The 21,172-nt window shown below is 40.3% G+C and overlaps 1 protein-coding gene across 1 annotated transcript; it reads right to left on the reverse strand.

The window, feature by feature from the left end:
* Positions 1-17,900: 17,900 nt before the first annotated feature.
* Positions 17,901-21,116, reverse strand: LOC134719422 (keratin, type II cytoskeletal 2 epidermal-like). The gene is made up of 2 exons (XM_063582422.1): positions 20,760-21,116; positions 17,901-18,614 (listed from the first exon to the last, which is right to left on the reverse strand). Exons 1-2 carry the CDS (start codon positions 21,082-21,084, stop codon positions 18,223-18,225), a joined length of 717 nt encoding a protein of 238 aa, XP_063438492.1. The 5' UTR covers positions 21,085-21,116; the 3' UTR covers positions 17,901-18,222.
* Positions 21,117-21,172: the final 56 nt, after the last annotated feature.

Consider the following 21,172-nt stretch of genomic DNA (forward strand, 5'->3'; position numbering starts at 1 on the left):
TCAGACTATTGAGAGTCAGACCAATGGGGTGTCAGACTATTGAGAGTCAGACCAATGGGGTGTCAGACTATTGAGAGTTATACCAATGGGGTGTCAGACTATTGAGAGTCATACCAATGGGGTGTCAGACTATTGAGAGTCAGACCAATGGGGTGTCAGACTATTGAGAGTCAGACCAATGGGGTGTCCGACTATTTAGAGTCAGACCAATGGGGTGTCAGACTATTGAGAGTCATACCAATGGGGTGTCATACCAACGGGGTGTCATACCAATGGGGTGTCAGACTATTGGGGTGTCGGACTAATGGGGTGTCAGACTATTGAGAGTCATACCAATGTGGTGTCAGACTATTGAGAGTCAGACCAATGGGGTGTCAGACTATTGGGGTGTTGGACCAATGGGGTGTCATACCAATGGGGTGTCAGACTATTGAGAGTCAGACCAATGGGGTGTCGGACTAATGGGGTGTCAGACTATTGAGAGTCATACCAATGGGGTGTCAGACTATTGAGAGTCAGACTATTGGGGTGTCGGACTAATGGGGTGTCAGACTATTGAGAGTCATACCAATGGGGTGTCAGACTATTGGGTGTCAGACTATTGAGAGTCAGACCAATGGGGTGTCAGACTATTGAGAGTCAGACCAATGGGGAGTCGGACTAATGGGGTGTCAGACTATTGAGAGTCATACCAATGGGGTGTCAGACTATTGGGGGTGTCAGACTAATGGGGTGTCAGACTATTGAGAGTCATACCAATGGGGTGAAAGACTATTGGGGTGTCAGACTATTGAGAGTCAGACTATTGGGGTGTCGGACTAATGGGGTGTCAGACTATTGAGAGTCATACCAATGGGGTGTCAGACTATTGGGGTGTCATACTATTGAGAGTCAGACTGTTGTGGTGTCGGACTAATGGGGTGTCAGACTATTGAGAGTCATACCAATGGATGTCAGACTATTGGGGTGTCGGACTAATGGAGTGTCAGACTATTGAGAGTCAGACCAATGAGGTGTCAGACTATTGGGGTGTCGGACTAATGGGGTGTCAGACTATTGAGAGTCATACCAATGGGGTGTCAGACTATTGGGGTGTCATACCAATGGAGTGTCAGACTATTGAGAGTCAGACCAATGGGGTGTCAGACTATTGAGAGTTAGGCCAATGGGGTGTCAGACTATTGAGAGTCAGACCAATGGGGTGTCAGACTATTGGGGTGTCGGACTAATGGGGTGTCAGACTATTGAGAGTCATACCAATGGGGTGTCAGACTATTGAGAGTCATACCAATGGGGTGTCAGACTATTGAGAGTCATACCAATGGGGTGTCAGACTATTGAGAGTCAGACCAATGGGGTGTCAGACTATTGAGAGTCAGACCAATGGGGTGTCAGACTATTTAGAGTCAGACCAATGGGGTGTCAGACTATTGAGAGTCATACCAATGGGGTGTCATACCAACGGGGTGTCATACCAATGGGGTGTCAGACTATTGGGGTGTCGGACTAATGGGGTGTCAGACTATTGAGAGTCATACCAATGTGGTGTCAGTCTATTGAGAGTCAGACCAATGGGGTGTCAGACTATTGGGGTGTCGGACCAATGGGGTGTCAGACTATTGAGAGTCAGACCAATGGGGTGTCATACCAATGGGGTGTCAGACTATTGAGAGTCAGACCAATGGGGTGTCAGACTATTGAGAGTCAGACCAATGGGGTGTCGGACTAATGGGGTGTCAGACTATTGAGAGTCATACCAATGGGGTGTCAGACTATTGAGAGTCAGACCAATGGGGTGTCGGACTAATGGGGTGTCAGACTATTGAGAGTCATACCAATGGGTTGTCAGACTATTGAGAGTCAGACTATTGGGGTGTCGGACTAATGGGGTGTCAGACTATTGAGAGTCATACCAATGGGGTGTCAGACTATTGGGGTGTCATACTATTGAGAGTCAGACTATTGGGGTGTCGGACTAATGGGGTGTCAGACTATTGAGAGTCATACCAATGGGGTGTCAGACTATTGGGGTGTCGGACTAATGGGGTGTCAGACTATTGAGAGTCATACCAATGGGGTGTCAGACTATTGGGGTGTCGGACTAATGGGGTGTCAGACTATTGAGAGTCATACCAATGGGGTGAAAGACTATTGGGGTGTCGGACTAATGGGGTGTCAGACTATTGAGAGTCATACCAATGGGGTGTCAGACTATTGGGGTGTCGGACTAATGAGGTGTCAGACTATTGCGAGTCAGACCAATGGGGTGTCAGACTATAAGGGTGTCGGACTAATGGGGTGTCAGACTATTGAGAGTCATACCAATGGGGTGAAAGACTATTGGGGTGTCGGACTAATGGGGTGTCAGACTATTGAGAGTCATACCAATGGGGTGTCAGACTATTGGGGTGTCGGACTAATGGGGTGTCAGACTATTGAGAGTCAGACCAATGGGGTGTCAGACTATTGAGAGTCAGACCAATGGGGTGTCAGACTATTGAGAGTCATACCAATGGGGTGTCAGATTATTGAGAGTCAGACCAATGGGGTGTCAGACTATTGAGAGTCAGACCAATGGGGTGTCGGACTAATGGGGTGTCAGACTATTGAGAGTCATACCAATGGGGTGTCATACCAATGGAGTGTCAGACTATTGAAAGTCAGACCAATGGGGTGTCAGACTATTGAGAGTCAGGCCAATGGGGTGTCAGACTATTGAGAGTCAGACCAATGGGGTGTCAGACTAATGGGGTGTCAGACTATTGAGAGTCATACCAATGGGGTGTCAGACTATTGAGAGTCATACCAATGGGGTGTCAGACTATTGAGAGTCATACCAATGGGGTGTCAGACTATTGAGAGTCAGACCAATGGGGTGTCAGACTAATGGGGTGTCAGACTATTGAGAGTCATACCAATGGGTTGTCAGACTATTGAGAGTCAGACTATTAGGGTGTCGGACTAATGGGGTGTCAGACTATTGAGAGTCATACCAATGGGGTGTCAGACTATTGGGGTGTCATACTATTGAGAGTCAGACTATTGGGGTGTCGGACTAATGGGGTGTCAGACTATTGAGAGTCATACCAATGGGGTGTCAGACTATTGGGGTGTCGGACTAATGGGGTGTCAGACTATTGAGAGTCATACCAATGGGGTGTCAGACTATTGGGGTGTCATACTATTGAGAGTCAGACTATTGGGGTGTCGGACTAATGGGGTGTCAGACTATTGAGAGTCATACCAATGGGGTGTCAGACTATTGGGGTGTCGGACTAATGGGGTGTCAGACTATTGAGAGTCATACCAATGGGGTGAAAGACTATTGGGGTGTCGGACTAATGGGGTGTCAGACTATTGAGAGTCATACCAATGGGGTGTCAGACTATTGGGGTGTCGGACTAATGAGGTGTCAGACTATTGCGAGTCAGACCAATGGGGTGTCAGACTATAAGGGTGTCGGACTAATGGGGTGTCAGACTATTGAGAGTCATACCAATGGGGTGAAAGACTATTGGGGTGTCAGACTATTGAGAGTCATACCAATGGGGTGTCAGACTATTGGGGTGTCGGACTAATGGGGTGTCAGACTATTGAGAGTCAGACCAATGGGGTGTCAGACTATTGAGAGTCAGACCAATGGGGTGTCAGACTATTGAGAGTCATACCAATGGGGTGTCAGATTATTGAGAGTCAGACCAATGGGGTGTCAGACTATTGAGAGTCAGACCAATGGGGTGTCGGACTAATGGGGTGTCAGACTATTGAGAGTCATACCAATGGGGTGTCATACCAATGGAGTGTCAGACTATTGAAAGTCAGACCAATGGGGTGTCAGACTATTGAGAGTCAGGCCAATGGGGTGTCAGACTATTGAGAGTCAGACCAATGGGGTGTCAGACTAATGGGGTGTCAGACTATTGAGAGTCATACCAATGGGGTGTCAGACTATTGAGAGTCATACCAATGGGGTGTCAGACTATTGAGAGTCATACCAATGGGGTGTCAGACTATTGAGAGTCAGACCAATGGGGTGTCAGACTATTGAGAGTCAGACCAATGGGGTGTCAGACTATTGAGAGTCAGACCAATGGGGTGTCAGACTATTGAGAGTTATACCAATGGGGTGTCATACCAATGGGGTGTCAGACTATTGGGGTGTCGGACTAATGGGGTGTCAGACTATTGAGAGTCATACCAATGGGGTGTCAGACTATTGAGAGTCAGACCAATGGGGTGTCAGACTATTGAGAGTCAGACCAATGGGGTGTCAGACTATTGAGAGTCAGACCAATGGGGTGTCAGATTATTGAGAGTCAGACCAATGGGGTGTCAGACTATTGAGAGTCAGACCAATGGGGTGTCGGACTAATGGGGTGTCAGACTATTGAGAGTCAGACCAATGGGGTGTCAGACTATTGAGAGTCAGACCAATGGGGAGTCGGACTAATGGGGTGTCAGACTATTGAGAGTCATACCAATGGGGTGTCAGACTATTGGGGGTGTCAGACTAATGGGGTGTCAGACTATTGAGAGTCATACCAATGGGGTGAAAGACTATTGGGGTGTCAGACTATTGAGAGTCAGACTATTGGGGTGTCGGACTAATGGGGTGTCAGACTATTGAGAGTCATACCAATGGGGTGTCAGACTATTGGGGTGTCATACTATTGAGAGTCAGACTGTTGGGGTGTCGGACTAATGGGGTGTCAGACTATTGAGAGTCATACCAATGGGGTGTCAGACTATTGAGAGTCATACCAATGGATGTCAGACTATTGGGGTGTCGGACTAATGGGGTGTCAGACTATTGAGAGTCAGACCAATGAGGTGTCAGACTATTGGGGTGTCGGACTAATGGGGTGTCAGACTATTGAGAGTCATACCAATCGGGTGTCAGACTATTGGGGTGTCATACCAATGGAGTGTCAGACTATTGAGAGTCAGACCAATGGGGTGTCAGACTATTGAGAGTCAGGCCAATGGGGTGTCAGACTATTGAGAGTCAGACCAATGGGGTGTCAGACTATTGGGGTGTCGGACTAATGGGGTGTCAGACTATTGAGAGTCATACCAATGGGGTGTCAGACTATTGAGAGTTATACCAATGGGGTGTCAGACTATTGAGAGTCATACCAATGGGCTGTCAGACTATTGAGAGTCAGACCAATGGGGTGTCAGACTATTGAGAGTCAGACCAATGGGGTGTCAGACTATTTAGAGTCAGACCAATGGGGTGTCAGACTATTGAGAGTCATACCAATGGGGTGTCATACCAACGGGGTGTCATACCAATGGGGTGTCAGACTATTGGGGTGTCGGACTAATGGGGTGTCAGACTATTGAGAGTCATATCAATGTGGTGTCAGACTATTGAGAGTCAGACCAATGGGTGTCAGACTATTGGGGTGTCGGACCAATGGGGTGTCAGACTATTGAGAGTCAGACCAATGGGGTGTCATACCAATGGGGTGTCAGACTATTGAGAGTCAGACCAATGGGGTGTCAGACTATTGAGAGTCAGACCAATGGGGTGTCGGACTAATGGGGTGTCAGACTATTGAGAGTCATACCAATGGGGTGTCAGACTATTGAGAGTCAGACCAATGGGGTGTCGGACTAATGGGGTGTCAGACTATTGAGAGTCATACCAATGGGGTGTCAGACTATTGAGAGTCAGACTATTGGGGTGTCGGACTAATGGGGTGTCAGACTATTGAGAGTCATACCAATGGGGTGTCAGACTATTGGGTGTCAGACTATTGAGAGTCAGACCAATGGGGTGTCAGACTATTGAGAGTCAGACCAATGGGGAGTCGGACTAATGGGGTGTCAGACTATTGAGAGTCATACCAATGGGGTGTCAGACTATTGGGGGTGTCAGACTAATGGGGTGTTAGACTATTGAGAGTCATACCAATGGGGTGAAAGACTATTGGGGTGTCAGACTATTGAGAGTCAGACTATTGGGGTGTCGGACTAATGGGGTGTCAGACTATTGAGAGTCATACCAATGGGGTGTCAGACTATTGGGGTGTCATACTATTGAGAGTCAGACTGTTGGGGTGTCGGACGAATGGGGTGTCAGACTATTGAGAGTCATACCAATGGATGTCAGACTATTGGGGTGTCGGACTAATGGGGTGTCAGACTATTGAGAGTCAGACCAATGAGGTGTCAGACTATTGGGGTGTCGGACTAATGGGGTGTCAGACTATTGAGAGTCATACCTATGGGGTGTCAGACTATTGGGGTGTCATACCAATGGAGTGTCAGACTATTGAGAGTCAGACCAATGGGGTGTCAGACTATTGAGAGTCAGGCCAATGGGGTGTCAGACTATTGAGAGTCAGACCAATGGGGTGTCAGACTATTGGGGTGTCGGACTAATGGGGTGTCAGACTATTGAGAGTCATACCAATGGGGTGTCAGACTATTGAGAGTCATACCAATGGGGTGTCAGACTATTGAGAGTCATACCAATGGGGTGTCAGACTATTGAGAGTCAGACCAATGGGGTGTCAGACTATTGAGAGTCAGACCAATGGGGTGTCAGACTATTTAGAGTCAGACCAATGGGGTGTCAGCCTATTGAGAGTCATACCAATGGGGTGTCATACCAACGGGGTGTCATACCAATGGGGTGTCAGACTATTGGGGTGTCGGACTAATGGGGTGTCAGACTATTGAGAGTCATACCAATGTGGTGTCAGACTATTGAGAGTCAGACCAATGGGGTGTCAGACTATTGGGGTGTCGGACCAATGGGGTGTCAGACTATTGAGAGTCAGACCAATGGGGTGTCATACCAATGGGGTGTCACACTATTGAGAGTCAGACCAATGGGGTGTCAGACTATTGAGAGTCAGACCAATGGGGTGTCGGACTAATGGGGTGTCAGACTATTGAGAGTCATACCAATGGGGTGTCAGACTATTGAGAGTCAGACCAATGGGGTGTCGGACTAATGGGGTGTCAGACTATTGAGAGTCATACCAATGGGGTGTCAGACTATTGAGAGTCAGACTATTGGGGTGTCGGACTAATGGGGTGTCAGACTATTGAGAGTCATACCAATGGGGTGTCAGACTATTGGGTGTCATACTATTGAGAGTCAGACTATTGGGGTGTCGGACAAATGGGGTGTCAGACTATTGAGAGTCATACCAATGGGGTGTCAGACTATTGGGGTGTCGGACTAATGGGGTGTCAGACTATTGAGAGTCAGACCAATGGGGTGTCAGACTATTGGGGTGTCGGACTAATGGGGTGTCAGACTATTGAGAGTCATACCAATGGGGTGAAAGACTATTGGGGTGTCGGACTAATGGGGTGTCAGACTATTGAGAGTCATACCAATGGGGTGTCAGACTATTGGGGTGTCGGACTAATGGGGTGTTAGACTATTGAGAGTCAGACCAATGGGGTGTCAGGCTATTGAGAGTCAGACCAATGGGGTGTCAGACAATTGAGAGTCATACCAATGGGGTGTCAGACCAATGGGGTGTCATACCAATGGAGTGTCAGACTATTGAGAGTCAGACCAATGGGGTGTCAGACTATTGAGAGTCAGGCCAATGGGGTGTCAGACTATTGAGAGGCAGACCAATGGGGTGTCAGACTATTGGGGTGTCGGACTAATGGGGTGTCAGACTATTGAGATTCATACCAATGGGGTGTCAGACTATTGAGAGTCATACCAATGGGGTGTCAGACTATTGAAAGTCAGACCAATGGGGTTTCAGACTATTGAGAGTCAGACCAATGGGGTGCCAGACTATTGAGAGTTAGACCAATGGGGTGTCAGACTATTGAGAGTCATACCAATGGGGTGTCATACCAATGGGGTGTCATACCAATGGGGTGTCAGACTATTGGGGTGTCGGACTAATGGGGTGTCAGACTATTGAGAGTCATACCAATGGAGTGTCAGACTATTGGGGTGTCATACTATTGAGAGTCAGACTATTGGGGTGTCGGACTAATGGGGTGTCAGACTATTGAGAGTCATACCAATGGGGTGTCAGACTATTGGGGTGTCGGACTAATGGGGTGTCAGACTATTGAGAGTCAGACCAATGGGGTGTCAGACTATTGGGGTGTCGGACTAATGGGGTGTCAGACTATTGAGAGTCAGACCAATGGGGTGTCAAACTATTGGGGTGTCGGACTAATGGGGTGTCAGACTATTGAGAGTCATACCAATGGGGTGAAAGACTATTGGGGTGTCGGACTATTGGGGTGTCAGACTATTGGGGTGTCATACCAATGGGGTGTCAGACTATTGGGGTGTCGGACTAATGGGGTGTCAGACTATTGAGAGTCAGACCAATCGGGTGTCAGACTATTGAGAGTCAGACCAATGGGGTGTCAGACTATTGAGAGTCATACCAATGGGGTGTCAGACCAATGGGGTGTCATACCAATGGAGTGTCAGACTATTGAGAGTCAGACCAATGGGGTGTCAAACTATTGAGAGTCAGGCCAATGGGGTGTCAGACTATTGAGAGTCAGACCAATGGGGTGTCAGACTATTGGGGTGTCGGACTAATGGGGTGTCAGACTATTGAGAGTCATACCAATGGGGTGTCAGACTATTGAGAGTCATACCAATGGGGTGTCAGACTATTGAGAGTCATACCAATGGGGTGTCAGACTATTGAGAGTCAGACCAATGGAGTGTCAGACTATTTAGAGTCAGACCAATGGGGTGTCAGACTATTGAGAGTCATACCAATGGGGTGTCATACCAACGGGGTGTCATACCAATGGGGTGTCAGACTATTGGGGTGTCGGACTAATGGGGTGTCAGACTATTGAGAGTCATACCAATGTGGTGTCAGACTATTGAGAGTCATACCAATGGGGTGTTAGACTATTGGGGTGTCGGACTAATGGGGTGTCAGACTATTGAGAGTCAGACCAATCGGGTGTCAGACTATTGAGAGTCAGACCAATGGGGTGTCAGACTATTGAGAGTCATACCAATGGGGTGTCAGACCAATGGGGTGTCATACCAATGGAGTGTCAGACTATTGAGAGTCAGACCAATGGGGTGTCAGACTATTGAGAGTCAGGCCAATGGGGTGTCAGACTATTGAGAGTCAGACCAATGGGGTGTCAGACTATTGGGGTGTCGGACTAATGGGGTGTCAGACTATTGAGAGTCATACCAATGGGGTGTCAGACTATTGAGAGTCATACCAATGGGGTGTCAGACTATTGAGAGTCATACCAATGGGGTGTCAGACTATTGAGAGTCAGACCAATGGGGTGTCAGACTATTGAGAGTCAGACCAATGGGGTGTCAGACTATTTAGGGTCAGACCAATGGGGTGTCAGACTATTGAGAGTCATACCAATGGGGTGTCATACCAACGGGGTGTCATACCAATGGGGTGTCAGACTATTGGGGTGTCGGACTAATTGGGTGTCAGACTATTGAGAGTCAGACCAATGGGGTGTCAGACTATTGAGAGTCATACCAATGGGGTGTCAGACCAATGGGGTGTCATACCAATGGAGTGTCAGACTATTGAGAGTCAGACCAATGGGGTGTCAGACTATTGAGAGTCAGGCCAATGGGGTGTCAGACTATTGAGAGTCAGACCAATGGGGTGTCAGACTATTGGGGTGTCGGACTAATGGGGTGTCAGACTATTGAGAGTCATACCAATGGGGTGTCAGACTATTGAGAGTCATACCAATGGGGTGTCAGACTATTGAGAGTCATACCAATGGGGTGTCAGACTATTGAGAGTCAGACCAATGGGGTGTCAGACTATTGAGAGTCAGACCAATGGGGTGTCAGACTATTTAGAGTCAGACCAATGGGGTGTCAGACTATTGAGAGTCATACCAATGGGGTGTCATACCAACGGGGTGTCATACCAATGGGGTGTCAGACTATTGGGGTGTCGGACTAATGGGGTGTCAGACTATTGAGAGTCATACCAATGTGGTGTCAGACTATTGAGAGTCATACCAATGGGGTGTTAGACTATTGGGGTGTCGGACTAATGGGGTGTCAGACTATTGAGAGTCAGACCAATCGGGTGTCAGACTATTGAGAGTCAGACCAATGGGGTGTCAGACTATTGAGAGTCATACCAATGGGGTGTCAGACCAATGGGGTGTCATACCAATGGAGTGTCAGACTATTGAGAGTCAGACCAATGGGGTGTCAGACTATTGAGAGTCAGGCCAATGGGGTGTCAGACTATTGAGAGTCAGACCAATGGGGTGTCAGACTATTGGGGTGTCGGACTAATGGGGTGTCAGACTATTGAGAGTCATACCAATGGGGTGTCAGACTATTGATAGTCATACCAATGGGGTGTCAGACTATTGAGAGTCATACCAATGGGGTGTCAGACTATTGAGAGTCAGACCAATGGGGTGTCAGACTATTGAGAGTCAGACCAATGGGGTGTCAGACTATTTAGGGTCAGACCAATGGGGTGTCAGACTATTGAGAGTCATACCAATGGGGTGTCATACCAACGGGGTGTCATACCAATGGGGTGTCAGACTATTGGGGTGTCGGACTAATTGGGTGTCAGACTATTGAGAGTCATACCAATGTGGTGTCAGACTATTGAGAGTCAGACCAATGGGGTGTCAGACTATTGGGGTGTCGGACCAATGGGGTGTCAGACTATTGAGAGTCAGACCAATGGGGTGTCATACCAATGGGGTGTCAGACTATTGAGAGTCAGACCAATGGGGTGTCAGACTATTGAGAGTCAGACCAATGGGGTGTCATACCAATGGGGTTTCAGACTATTGAGAGTCAGACCAATGGGGTGTCAGAATAACAGGGCTATCTCAATAAATTTATCACATAGAATGTTAACAGTGACAGCTTTCAATCAGATATTGACAATTTAGAAGATATCTTTTAACAGCATATGTATTACGGTGGTACCTAACACTACAGGGAGATAACTCTGTAAAGTCAGCTTAACGTTTTAATAACGTTGTGTCGTAATGAGAATATTAAGCTTTTCGCAAATAATACGAAGATCGTTTGAAGCAAATGCAAAACGAAGGAGAACCTGTTTCTTATAACCAGATCAAAAAGAACAACTTCCTATTATGTCGATAAAATAAAACTGTAAACGTTTTCGTCAAAAAAACAAAGCTAGATAACCTTACAAGTGATTGCGATATCTTTTCTAGACTTTTATTTCTTGTCGCAGTGGACAAATTGATTAGGAATATTACTTAATCCATAAAGACAAACTGCTCCTCTGTTTTTGTCTTAGGATGTCATTGTAAACAGTGGTATTAAATTGGTGCAAATGGATAAACTTGAAACATTTTGCAATTTGCAGATCCAAATTCTGACGCATTTACCGTTGATGGGGCAGCAATGGTTAACTCCAGGCTACCTTGTTGGGCAACAATATTGGATGATTTTGCAAAGGTGTCATACCGCCTTAAATATGGGACAACATCCCTAATGCGCCTTGAAATGAGGAACTCAAAAGTCACGTGTAAAGAAAAAAATCTCTGTGTAGTGATATTGGACATATTTCTATTTTTAGCAAATGACTGAACTTAATTATTTGTGGTGATTAGGAAAGTAGAGGAACATAGAATAAATGTGTAAAAACTATGGAGCTATTGAATGTGTTCAAAGTATTAAATTTTCAAAGAACTTATTGTGTTAAAAAGGGGATATTTTACCACGAGGAGCCGCATCACAACAGGATGTTCGGGGTTTGCTAATTTACGGAAAAAGTAATCTCACTTCGTACCCCGAAAATTTAACCACATATGTGAAAATGTCACAGCTTCGAAACAAGCTATCATACATATCCAAGTTAACGATATGGACTGAGCTACAGGAAAAAACGTTACCATTACGGCCTATGTAAAAACAATTAAAGATTTTGACCCAGTTGAATATTCGTCAATTTATCCCTTTCTACACGCATTGTATAAAAATATTTAATCAAAGCGTGGTTCGTTTGATCTCAGATCTTCATTGGTTCCGATTATGACGTCGAATATCTTTTGTTTTCCTCTGAGTTTGTTATTGTGACGGCATGAACAAATGCTACCATGTCTGATGACGTCACATAGAAAGATCACATCTGTTTGCAGATCAGTCGCAGAAAAGAAATACGTGTGTCTGCGTATTGTTTGAAAATCATTAGAGAAACAGATTCCATTACCAAATCTCGTGTAATACGATATTTATCCACTCCCGCGTTTTAAATTTGAAAATTTAACTGCGGATAAATATCGTATTACACTCGATTCAGTGGTAGAATCTATATATAATTAACCAACGGGTTTCTTACATTTTAAAATATATCACCGTATAAATTATAGTATTGTTTAGAGGGTTACTCAATCATTATAACAACTAAAGCGACAAATCATCAGTTTTATAAAAAAAATAAACCATGTTAATTAGCAAAGAAAACAATAAGATATGAATTACATTGGATGTATATTGACAATGACAAGTAATACATCACTAGTTTACAAGCAATACAACATAATGTGTACAAGTTCAAAGTGATTGAAACGCCAATGTTAAATCAGATTAAAAACCATCGTATAATGAAGACAGATCAGTTACATTTATAATACTTCAGATAGTTTAATGTGAATAAGGATTTATTTCTTAATAAGTATTGTTACTATTAATGTTAGATTGTGGAATCTAACACCATTTGACATATTATGATTGATTAGTTAATAGCTAATTCGCATCAATCGAAGCTTCAGGGATAAATTTAAACCGTATTTATATATCGTTAAGTTTGACTGGTGTATCAAAAAGCTTTTTTTTTTTTTTTTTTTTTTTAAATATTTGATTAACTGTTAGTTGTTGTCAGCAATAATAAACTATAACAGCGGTATATCAAATAATGTAAAGTACCAAGTTCGTTTAGATTAATATTCTGTATTAACTTAATAAATAATACAATAGAAAAAAAAAGATGTGGTATGGTTGCCAATGAGATAACTATCCACAAAAGACCAAAATGACACAAACATTAACAATTAGAGGTCAGCGTACGGCCTTCAACAATATGCAAAGCCCATACCGCATGTACATGTAGTCAGCTATAAAAGGCCCCCATAAGATAATGTAAAACAATGCAAACGAGAAAACTAACGGCCTTATTTATGTAAAAAAATGAACGAAAAACAAATATGTAACACATAAACAAACGACAACCACTGAATTACAGGCTCCTGACTTGGGACAGGCACATACATAAATAATGTGGCGGGGTTAAACATGTTAGCGGGATCCCAACCCTCCCCTAACCTGGGACAGTGGTATAACAGTACAACATAAGAACGAACTATAAAAATCAGTTGAAAAAAGGCTTCACTCATCAGGTGGACAAAAATAAAAGTGGACGTGGCCGGGTACTTATACATCCCGACACAAAAAGACACAATGAACAGATCTGAGAGTACTCGCAGTTATCTGACAGCTAGTTCAAAGCCATTATTAACTAATACAAACAATCATGCCTCTAAGACTAAGCAATCAATCCGTACATATCCAACATACAATGGATTTAGTGTAAAGACGTCATAAACAGCCAGAAAAAAAACATGACCTTGTGCAATGCCAAGTTACAGGTATCGACAGATTGTAGATCCATGAAAATGTATTTGTATATAAAATACTAGTAATATTTAGTTAGCTTTTAATCTACTGATAACAAAGTCAATATTTATACCAATAAAAACAATATTCAATGATCTTATTACAGTGTTGAATAGGTAACCTTTAAGAATAAGTTTATTTAAAGGAGCAACAAGTTTACATGGAACATTTATAAATTTCCGGGCACGGTTAACAACATTTCCGTAAAAATGAGGATGTGCTATCCCGTTTGAAATAAGTTTTCTACAGGTACAACCAAACTTCAAAACCAAATTTTTATATCTATGGAAAAAATTAGTAAAGGTTTTAAGTAATTTATGGTAACGATATCCCTGGTTTAATAATTTACCAGTAATACATAGGTTGCGTTTGTTAAAATCAAAAACGTCACAACAGACACGGGCATTAGCGAACAAGTTGTGAAAAATAAACACCGTAAGATAATGCCAAAGGAACATCACCATCTAACAATGGAAAATTAACAATAGGGAACGAAAAATCGTCTATTTTGTCGTAAATTTTAGTATGTAGTTTCCCGTTTAAAACCGAAATATCTAAATCTAGGAAAGGACGGTTATTACCGAATACATTTGATTTATTTAAAGTAAGTTCAAGATTGTTTTAAAGTATATATACTGAGTACTGACGTTGTAGATATCTCAGTAAAGTGTTAAAGTATCATTGTATTTGTTTTATTAATATTACTTTTACTGTTAAGTCTGAATTTGTTTTTTTTATATCCATTGGACGTGACTCTGTACTTATGCATCACGTCATACATTGCACGAAACAATTATTTAATGTCTTCGCACGATTGTATGTCAATGTTAAAGTTATTCTAACCATGTGTCTGTCAGGGTAAGAATTCGGTCCCAGTACTTTTTTTTCAACTTTAAGAGGTCTGCTTTACATATATAGATAAAATCGTATAATAAAAAAGAAACATGAGGTTGTTTAACTTAATGTATGCCTTATTGTGCTTCTATGTTACATTTGTTTATTTTGAAGTTATAACGATGTTAACACCATGCTGTATCCCTATTCTTGACATGTTTACTTATCGCGACTGTTTGTTTTGGTCACGCATCGCGGTCATTATAATATAATGTTGATGCGCCGTCATACAATTGAGAGGTTTAGCTAGCTGTAAAACCAGATTCAATCCACCATTTTCTACATGCATCTACCACGTCAGGAATATGACAGTTGTTATATATTCGTTTGATGTGTTTAAACTTTCGACTTTTTGATTATGGACTTTTCTCTTTTAGTTTTACTCAGTGTTCAATATTTTTTTGATTTGTTTTCATAGTATAATGTGAATCTGCTGTGTTTTGTTGCTTTGCATATCGGTGTTAATTCTACATTCGAAGACTTTTGCTCTGACGTGTCGGATTTTTTTCATTGAATCGAACTCTTAGGAAAAAGGGGAAACACTCCATTTCGACAGGTAAAAGTTATAAGTCGAATCCAGTTATATTTTTGTCAATCTAATGAATTACGCCTTTTTTTTTTACTGATTTTGATAGTTCTTTCTGATGCTGTACTGTTATACAACTGTCCCAGGTTAGAGGATGGTTGGAATCCCCCAAAAATGTTTAACCCCGCCACATTATGTATTTATGTGCCTGTCTTTAGTCAGGAGCCTGTAATTCAGTGGCTGTCGATTGTTTATGTGTTACATATTTGTTTTTGTTCATTTTGTTTGTACATATGTAGGGCCGTTAGTTTTTTCGTTTGAATTGATTTACATTGACATTTTGGGACCTTTAATAGCTAACTATGTGGTATGGGCTTTGTTAATTGTTGAAGCCGATCGATGACATATGGTTATTACTTTCTGTGTCATTTTGGTCTTTTATGGAGAGGTGTCTCAATTGCAATCATACCACATTCTCTTTGTTTTATATTAGCCAATACAGGCGTTTGAAATTACACATTCTAATAATACTGACGTTTCAATTTAAATGATTAATTTATTATTTGTAGATGTTCAAACTTATTTTAGCACTGAGCTTAGTAAACTGCTTATTAATATGTGATTTTTATACTCGTATAAAATCTACCATTCTCTCAGGTTCAATCTACCATTTTCTACATTAGAAAATGCCTGTACCACGTCAGGAATATGACAGTTGTTATCCATTCGTTTGATGTGTTTGGACTTTTGATTTTGCCTTTTGATTTTGGATTTTCCTTTTTGAATTTTCCTCGGAGTTCGGTATTTTTGTGTTTTTACTTTTTATATTTAGAAATATCAAATTCTGCATGGAGACCTTTTTAAAAAATGTTTATGTAGTCTTATTGTGTTATTATTTATTTAGTTATTGGTTTGTATGAACCACATAAAACTACTTTAAAGTCAATTCTGGATCTGTGGTGGTTTTGCTTGCTTGTGTTAGAGTCACATTCGGTGACTTTGACTATATAGTGTCAGGGTTGTTTCGTTGATTCGGAATATAACAACAACAGGTGAAAAACAACCATTTACACAGATAAAATCGCTCATCTAAGTTTTGAGTAAAACATACTTAGCCAGTAAAGGGGTTTAAAATTACTATGTTGACACAAACATGGCCATGTTTACAGACTACGTGTTCATATTCCAGTAAACCTACTATTACATAAATCCTGGATTTTTAGAATAAAAAAGATTGGTTATGGTAGACAATGAGAAAACTTTATGCTTAAATATACCTCTCCGACATTTCGTTAAGTATTTATGATGACGGAAGACGTTATATTGACATCGTTAATGACACCCACATTTGACTTAACGTAAAATTGAATCAGTATCAATCCATTATGTATCGTGCAGGTTTTTATCATTCTGTTTTATTGTTTATAAAGTGTTTCTTTCATATTAATGGATTTCTAACGATGACATATTAGTTGAATGAGTTTTAATTGTACTATTCGTTTTCATTATGTGTAGTAAGAAAATAGTCTAACAGTTTGTCATGTTTGATTTAATTTAGTTAATCACAGTAAGGGAAGTAAACACAAATTATGGTGAACGTTATCAAAGTTATAACACGGGACTTAGCCGTACTTTTCAAAAAGACTGGGAAGAAAACATAAAAATATTGAACGAAACGTACATAGATGATAATGAAATAGAAAAGAAAATAAATGATATTGAAGACGATCTAGACAAAATAAAAGGAATAAAAGATGACAGGAACTCAAGTGAGATCTAGATAAAATGGATAGAGTTTGATGAAATAATAATTCTTATTTCCTTTGGTTAGAAAAAGGGAAACAAGAGACAAATTCGATATGTTAACTAAAAAGATACTAGGTAAATAATTTCAGAGCAAAATACATTATTTAACAAAAATAAAATGAGTATGATAGAAAAGGTTTGAAGAAAGATTTAAACGAAATGATATATCAGTGAAACACAATTAGAATAATATACAATTGATGAAAATGATAAACTAATATGTGATAGGAAGATAACAGTTGAGGAATGCAGACATGTTATCTATAAATTAGAATTAAATAAATTTCAAGGTCTTGAAGGAAATACAGTAAAATTGAATAAAAATATACTTACATTACTTTTGATAAATGTATTAAGTACAGGATACGATATAAACAGTCTTTCGTTTTCACAACGAACTAGTATATTAACTTTAATATTACAAACATGTGATTTTTTACTTTGGAAAATTTATCGTCCAATATATCTTATAAATATAGGCTTTAAAACGTTTTCATATGTTTTCCTCAACGGTTAACCAAGGCTATTCAGAAATTATAAACGATGACCGAACTAGTTATACTAACATACATTTGTTTTGGTTTTAATTTGAGACAATTCCAAAATGTCATAGACTACGCAGAACATACAAAATGAGGAGGCAAATTTTTCTATAGATTTTACGAAAACATTTGACTAATTTGACTGGTATTTGTATGCTTGGAACTTTAATTTGAAGCATTTTGCTATTAATGAAACAATTATTGAGTGGAGTAAAACTATATATACAGTATTCAAACATGTGTCATGACTAATTGTTGGGTTTCATTAAGTTAACAAAAGCAAATGGGATCTGGCAAGGCTGTTCTTTCTCAGCTATGTTGTTTGTTTTGGTGCTTGGAATTTCAGTTTTAGATTGATAAAGAGAGAAGACCATGTAATACAGAAAGTAAACGCATGTTTACGCCGCGTGCAAATTATTCTTTCGACAATTTTTAATTTTCGCGTTGACTAGTAAACACGCATTGACTATATTCATGTAAACGCGGACAAAATGGAAATGTCTTATGTCTATCCAAGTAAACGCGCGTTTAACCTGTCTCATCGACATATAATTCATATCTCCTTTTACTCATGTGCATGATGTGTGCAAAAAACTGTAACTTAGATTTCCAAATGTCAACCTAAAATTCATGTCGATGGGACAGCATTTTAAGTTTTATGTTTGTAGAATTGCAACATTTCTTTTTACAACCTTTAAATGACGATTGAAATAGAGTAGTATGCTAGTATTTGTGTAGTGGTATAATGCGAAGGGTCGGTTTTTTTCATCTATTCACTCTGCCAACATCTTTAACACATGCATTCACAGTTAATAAGATGGTTTAGCTCCGCCAATTCCAACTTTGAATACACTTCCACTGGATCCACTGCCTAATCCAGCACCATTTCGTGATCCACCTCCTGATCCACTGCTAGCTCTACCACCAGTTCCACCAACGGATCCACCGCCAAATCCACTAAAACCACTGTTTGATCCACTACTACCAGATCCACCATTAAAAATTGGACTTCTGAACGATCCACCACCAACACTAGATCCACCACTTAATCCGACATAATTACGATTGGTTACCCACCAGGGGAACCATTGACAGCAGGTTCTCCAATACCATGGGATCACAGGTAGTTTGCAATTTTTATCCACAGTAAGTTCCCATTTACGGCATATCTTGGACCGACAGGTGCACCACCATCGACCAGCTGTAAAAGAGGGACGGAATATACCAGAGGGTATATACATAATACGCAATTGATTGATTGATTATCAAGAATGATATGTTAAACAGTCTTCAATTTTATCAAAACGGTTCACCTTTTCTGTGAAAATATACAGAACAATAACATAAGGATATCAAGACTGCAACTACTTAACTGACACTCTTTTAGTAAAAAAAGTGTTTGTTCCCCATTAATTTTAATTATTTTGAAGAAACTTACGATACTTATTAGTGTACCGATCGAAAGGAATTTTGGCACAATACATAGGATTCCATAACAAAATATAGACGTTGACATCTCGTTTTTCAAGTCTAACATATCCTATTTTCTTCTTACCAACACATACGAATACAAAGTAATCCAACACAATGTCAATATGTGAATGTCAAAACGAGAAGCAGTATCATTTGTTTTAGTTGCATCGAAAACAGTTTTTAATAAACGTTGTACTAAATGTATATAACTAACACAATTTGAATGAAACAATCAACATTGATATTAAGGTAGAGTACAAAATATATTTTTTGAGACAGATTTTTTTTATAATTTGCCAAAATGAAGATTTTGCTATGCTTTTTTCAAAAATTTAATAAAAAGTATGGGTAACTGTGCTATTTTTCAAGCTATGAGCCGTTGAAAATTGCCAAAATTTGGTTAGTTTGTTTATGAAAAAACATATTAGTGTGAATACAAATATTTCTATGAGATAGAATTTTAAAATAAATTGTGAGAAGAAAGGTTTCATAATATGTTTTAAGAAAATAAAAATAAAACATTATGTCATCGACCTTTTTTTCTTGCTACAAGTAAAAATAAAAAAAATCCCTATTAGCCCAGCATAAATTTTGTACTGAATGAGTTATCTCCCCTTAAATTGCTCATTTGAAATAAATGATTTTAAAACCAAAAAAAAATGTATTTGTTAAAGCATTTTGAATAATACGATTAATTAACAAGTTTTCTTTAAATAGAAAAAACAGTCTAACCATTGAATTGCAAATCTGTCTCCAAATTTGCAGATTTAGACAAATAACTAGACCGATTTTGCACTGTGATTGAACAATCCAAGATGGCGGTATACCATGAATCTACCTTAAGGGTATATGACTTTAAAGAAATCAAGATCGATTGTGGCATTGCTCTTTCAAACACAAATTTGGAGAACATACCAACGGGAAATTTTAAACTCAGAATTTGGAAGAAAATATGTCCCCAAACCCCGCGGTGACACAAATTAAAACTAAGTAAAGCAAAAGTTAGCACAACTCAACTTAAAACACCTAATGTTAGGCAACATTCTGATCGTCGATACAACTTTCAATAACTATAGATATGCTTGAGAGGAAATATTATCATCTTTTAAAGAAGACTACAACACATTTTGTAAATGGTACAACTTTAGTACATTTAGTATGGTAGTTTTGGTTTTATGTCAACGGATCTATATTAAAGTGTGCAAAATAATCACTTTTAATGTCATAACATAGAATTTAGAGATTATGAAATTGCAAAAGAGATGATAACAGAGATAAATCCTTTTTATTATGATTTACATTTATATTTTTACAAGCAGACGAGGCAAACATTTTTGTAGCAAAACATGTGACATAGCCCATGTCCTGATTCTCGAAATTAAAGTCATTTATAAAGTAATTACTGTGGATATTTATCGCCTCTCTTTTTAATTTGTGAATCTCCTATATCATTCCATTCCATAAAATATTTACTCTATGAATATAAGACAATTATCAGTAAACAAAAAAATATCAATATTAAAACGTAGGGTTACTTGGTCAAGAACATGACAGATATAACTCAGAAAAAGTGAAGTAAATAAATCGTTAGGAACATGATGTGTCATTATCAATTGGTGAACTACTTAAGGCGGTAGACCATGGTTCAGGGAGATAACACTTTAAATCAGTTAAGCGTTTTTAAAAGTCAAGTTCATCAATACATTTTAAGCATTGACCGGAAACAGATTGAAAATAATCTAGTAACCTAGAAGCTTAGATTATATTTATGAAAATGGTTGGCAGAAACGTACTGACGATTTAAAGAGTTATTTCCCTTAATCTAGGTCTACCTCCTTAAACTATACATATTAGAGAGCGCAATAATACATACCTCTTCCCATCATACTAAGCCCTCCATTCCCTCCGCTCATACCTATACCAGAACTTCTTCTATCTGCAAATGAACCAACTCCTAATCCAGAACCAACCATAGCTATACGTCTACCAAATCCGATGTCTCCACCAGATGAACCTCCACCAAGTCTTCCAGCTAAACTTCCACTAGAACCTCCACCAGATATTCCACCAAAACCTCCCCCTGCACCTCTCCCAGAGCCCTTTAGTCTATCATAGGCCCCAAAACCTCCACCAAAAATGCTTAGCTGTCCGTTCAAGTTTCCAACAATGGATAACAATAGTACAGTCACAACTAACATGGTCTTTTTGAATCGATACGAACTGCAGTAAAGACAAGGATGTGATGAGTGCTATTTATTTCATTAGAACATTTGCAAAAAGGTCCAT

The sequence above is a fragment of the Mytilus trossulus genome, chromosome 5 (assembly GCF_036588685.1).
Source record: "Mytilus trossulus isolate FHL-02 chromosome 5, PNRI_Mtr1.1.1.hap1, whole genome shotgun sequence".
Taxonomy (NCBI): domain Eukaryota; kingdom Metazoa; phylum Mollusca; class Bivalvia; order Mytilida; family Mytilidae; genus Mytilus; species Mytilus trossulus.

Coding starts and splice junctions, on each gene's coding strand:
- LOC134719422 (XM_063582422.1), bottom strand. CDS start 21,084: ATGTTAGTTGTGACTGTACTATTGTTATCCATTGTTGGAAACTTGAAC. Junction 18,615..20,759: donor GCTTAGTATGATGGGAAGAG/GTATGTATTATT, acceptor CCTCTTTTACAG/CTGGTCGATGGTGGTGCACC.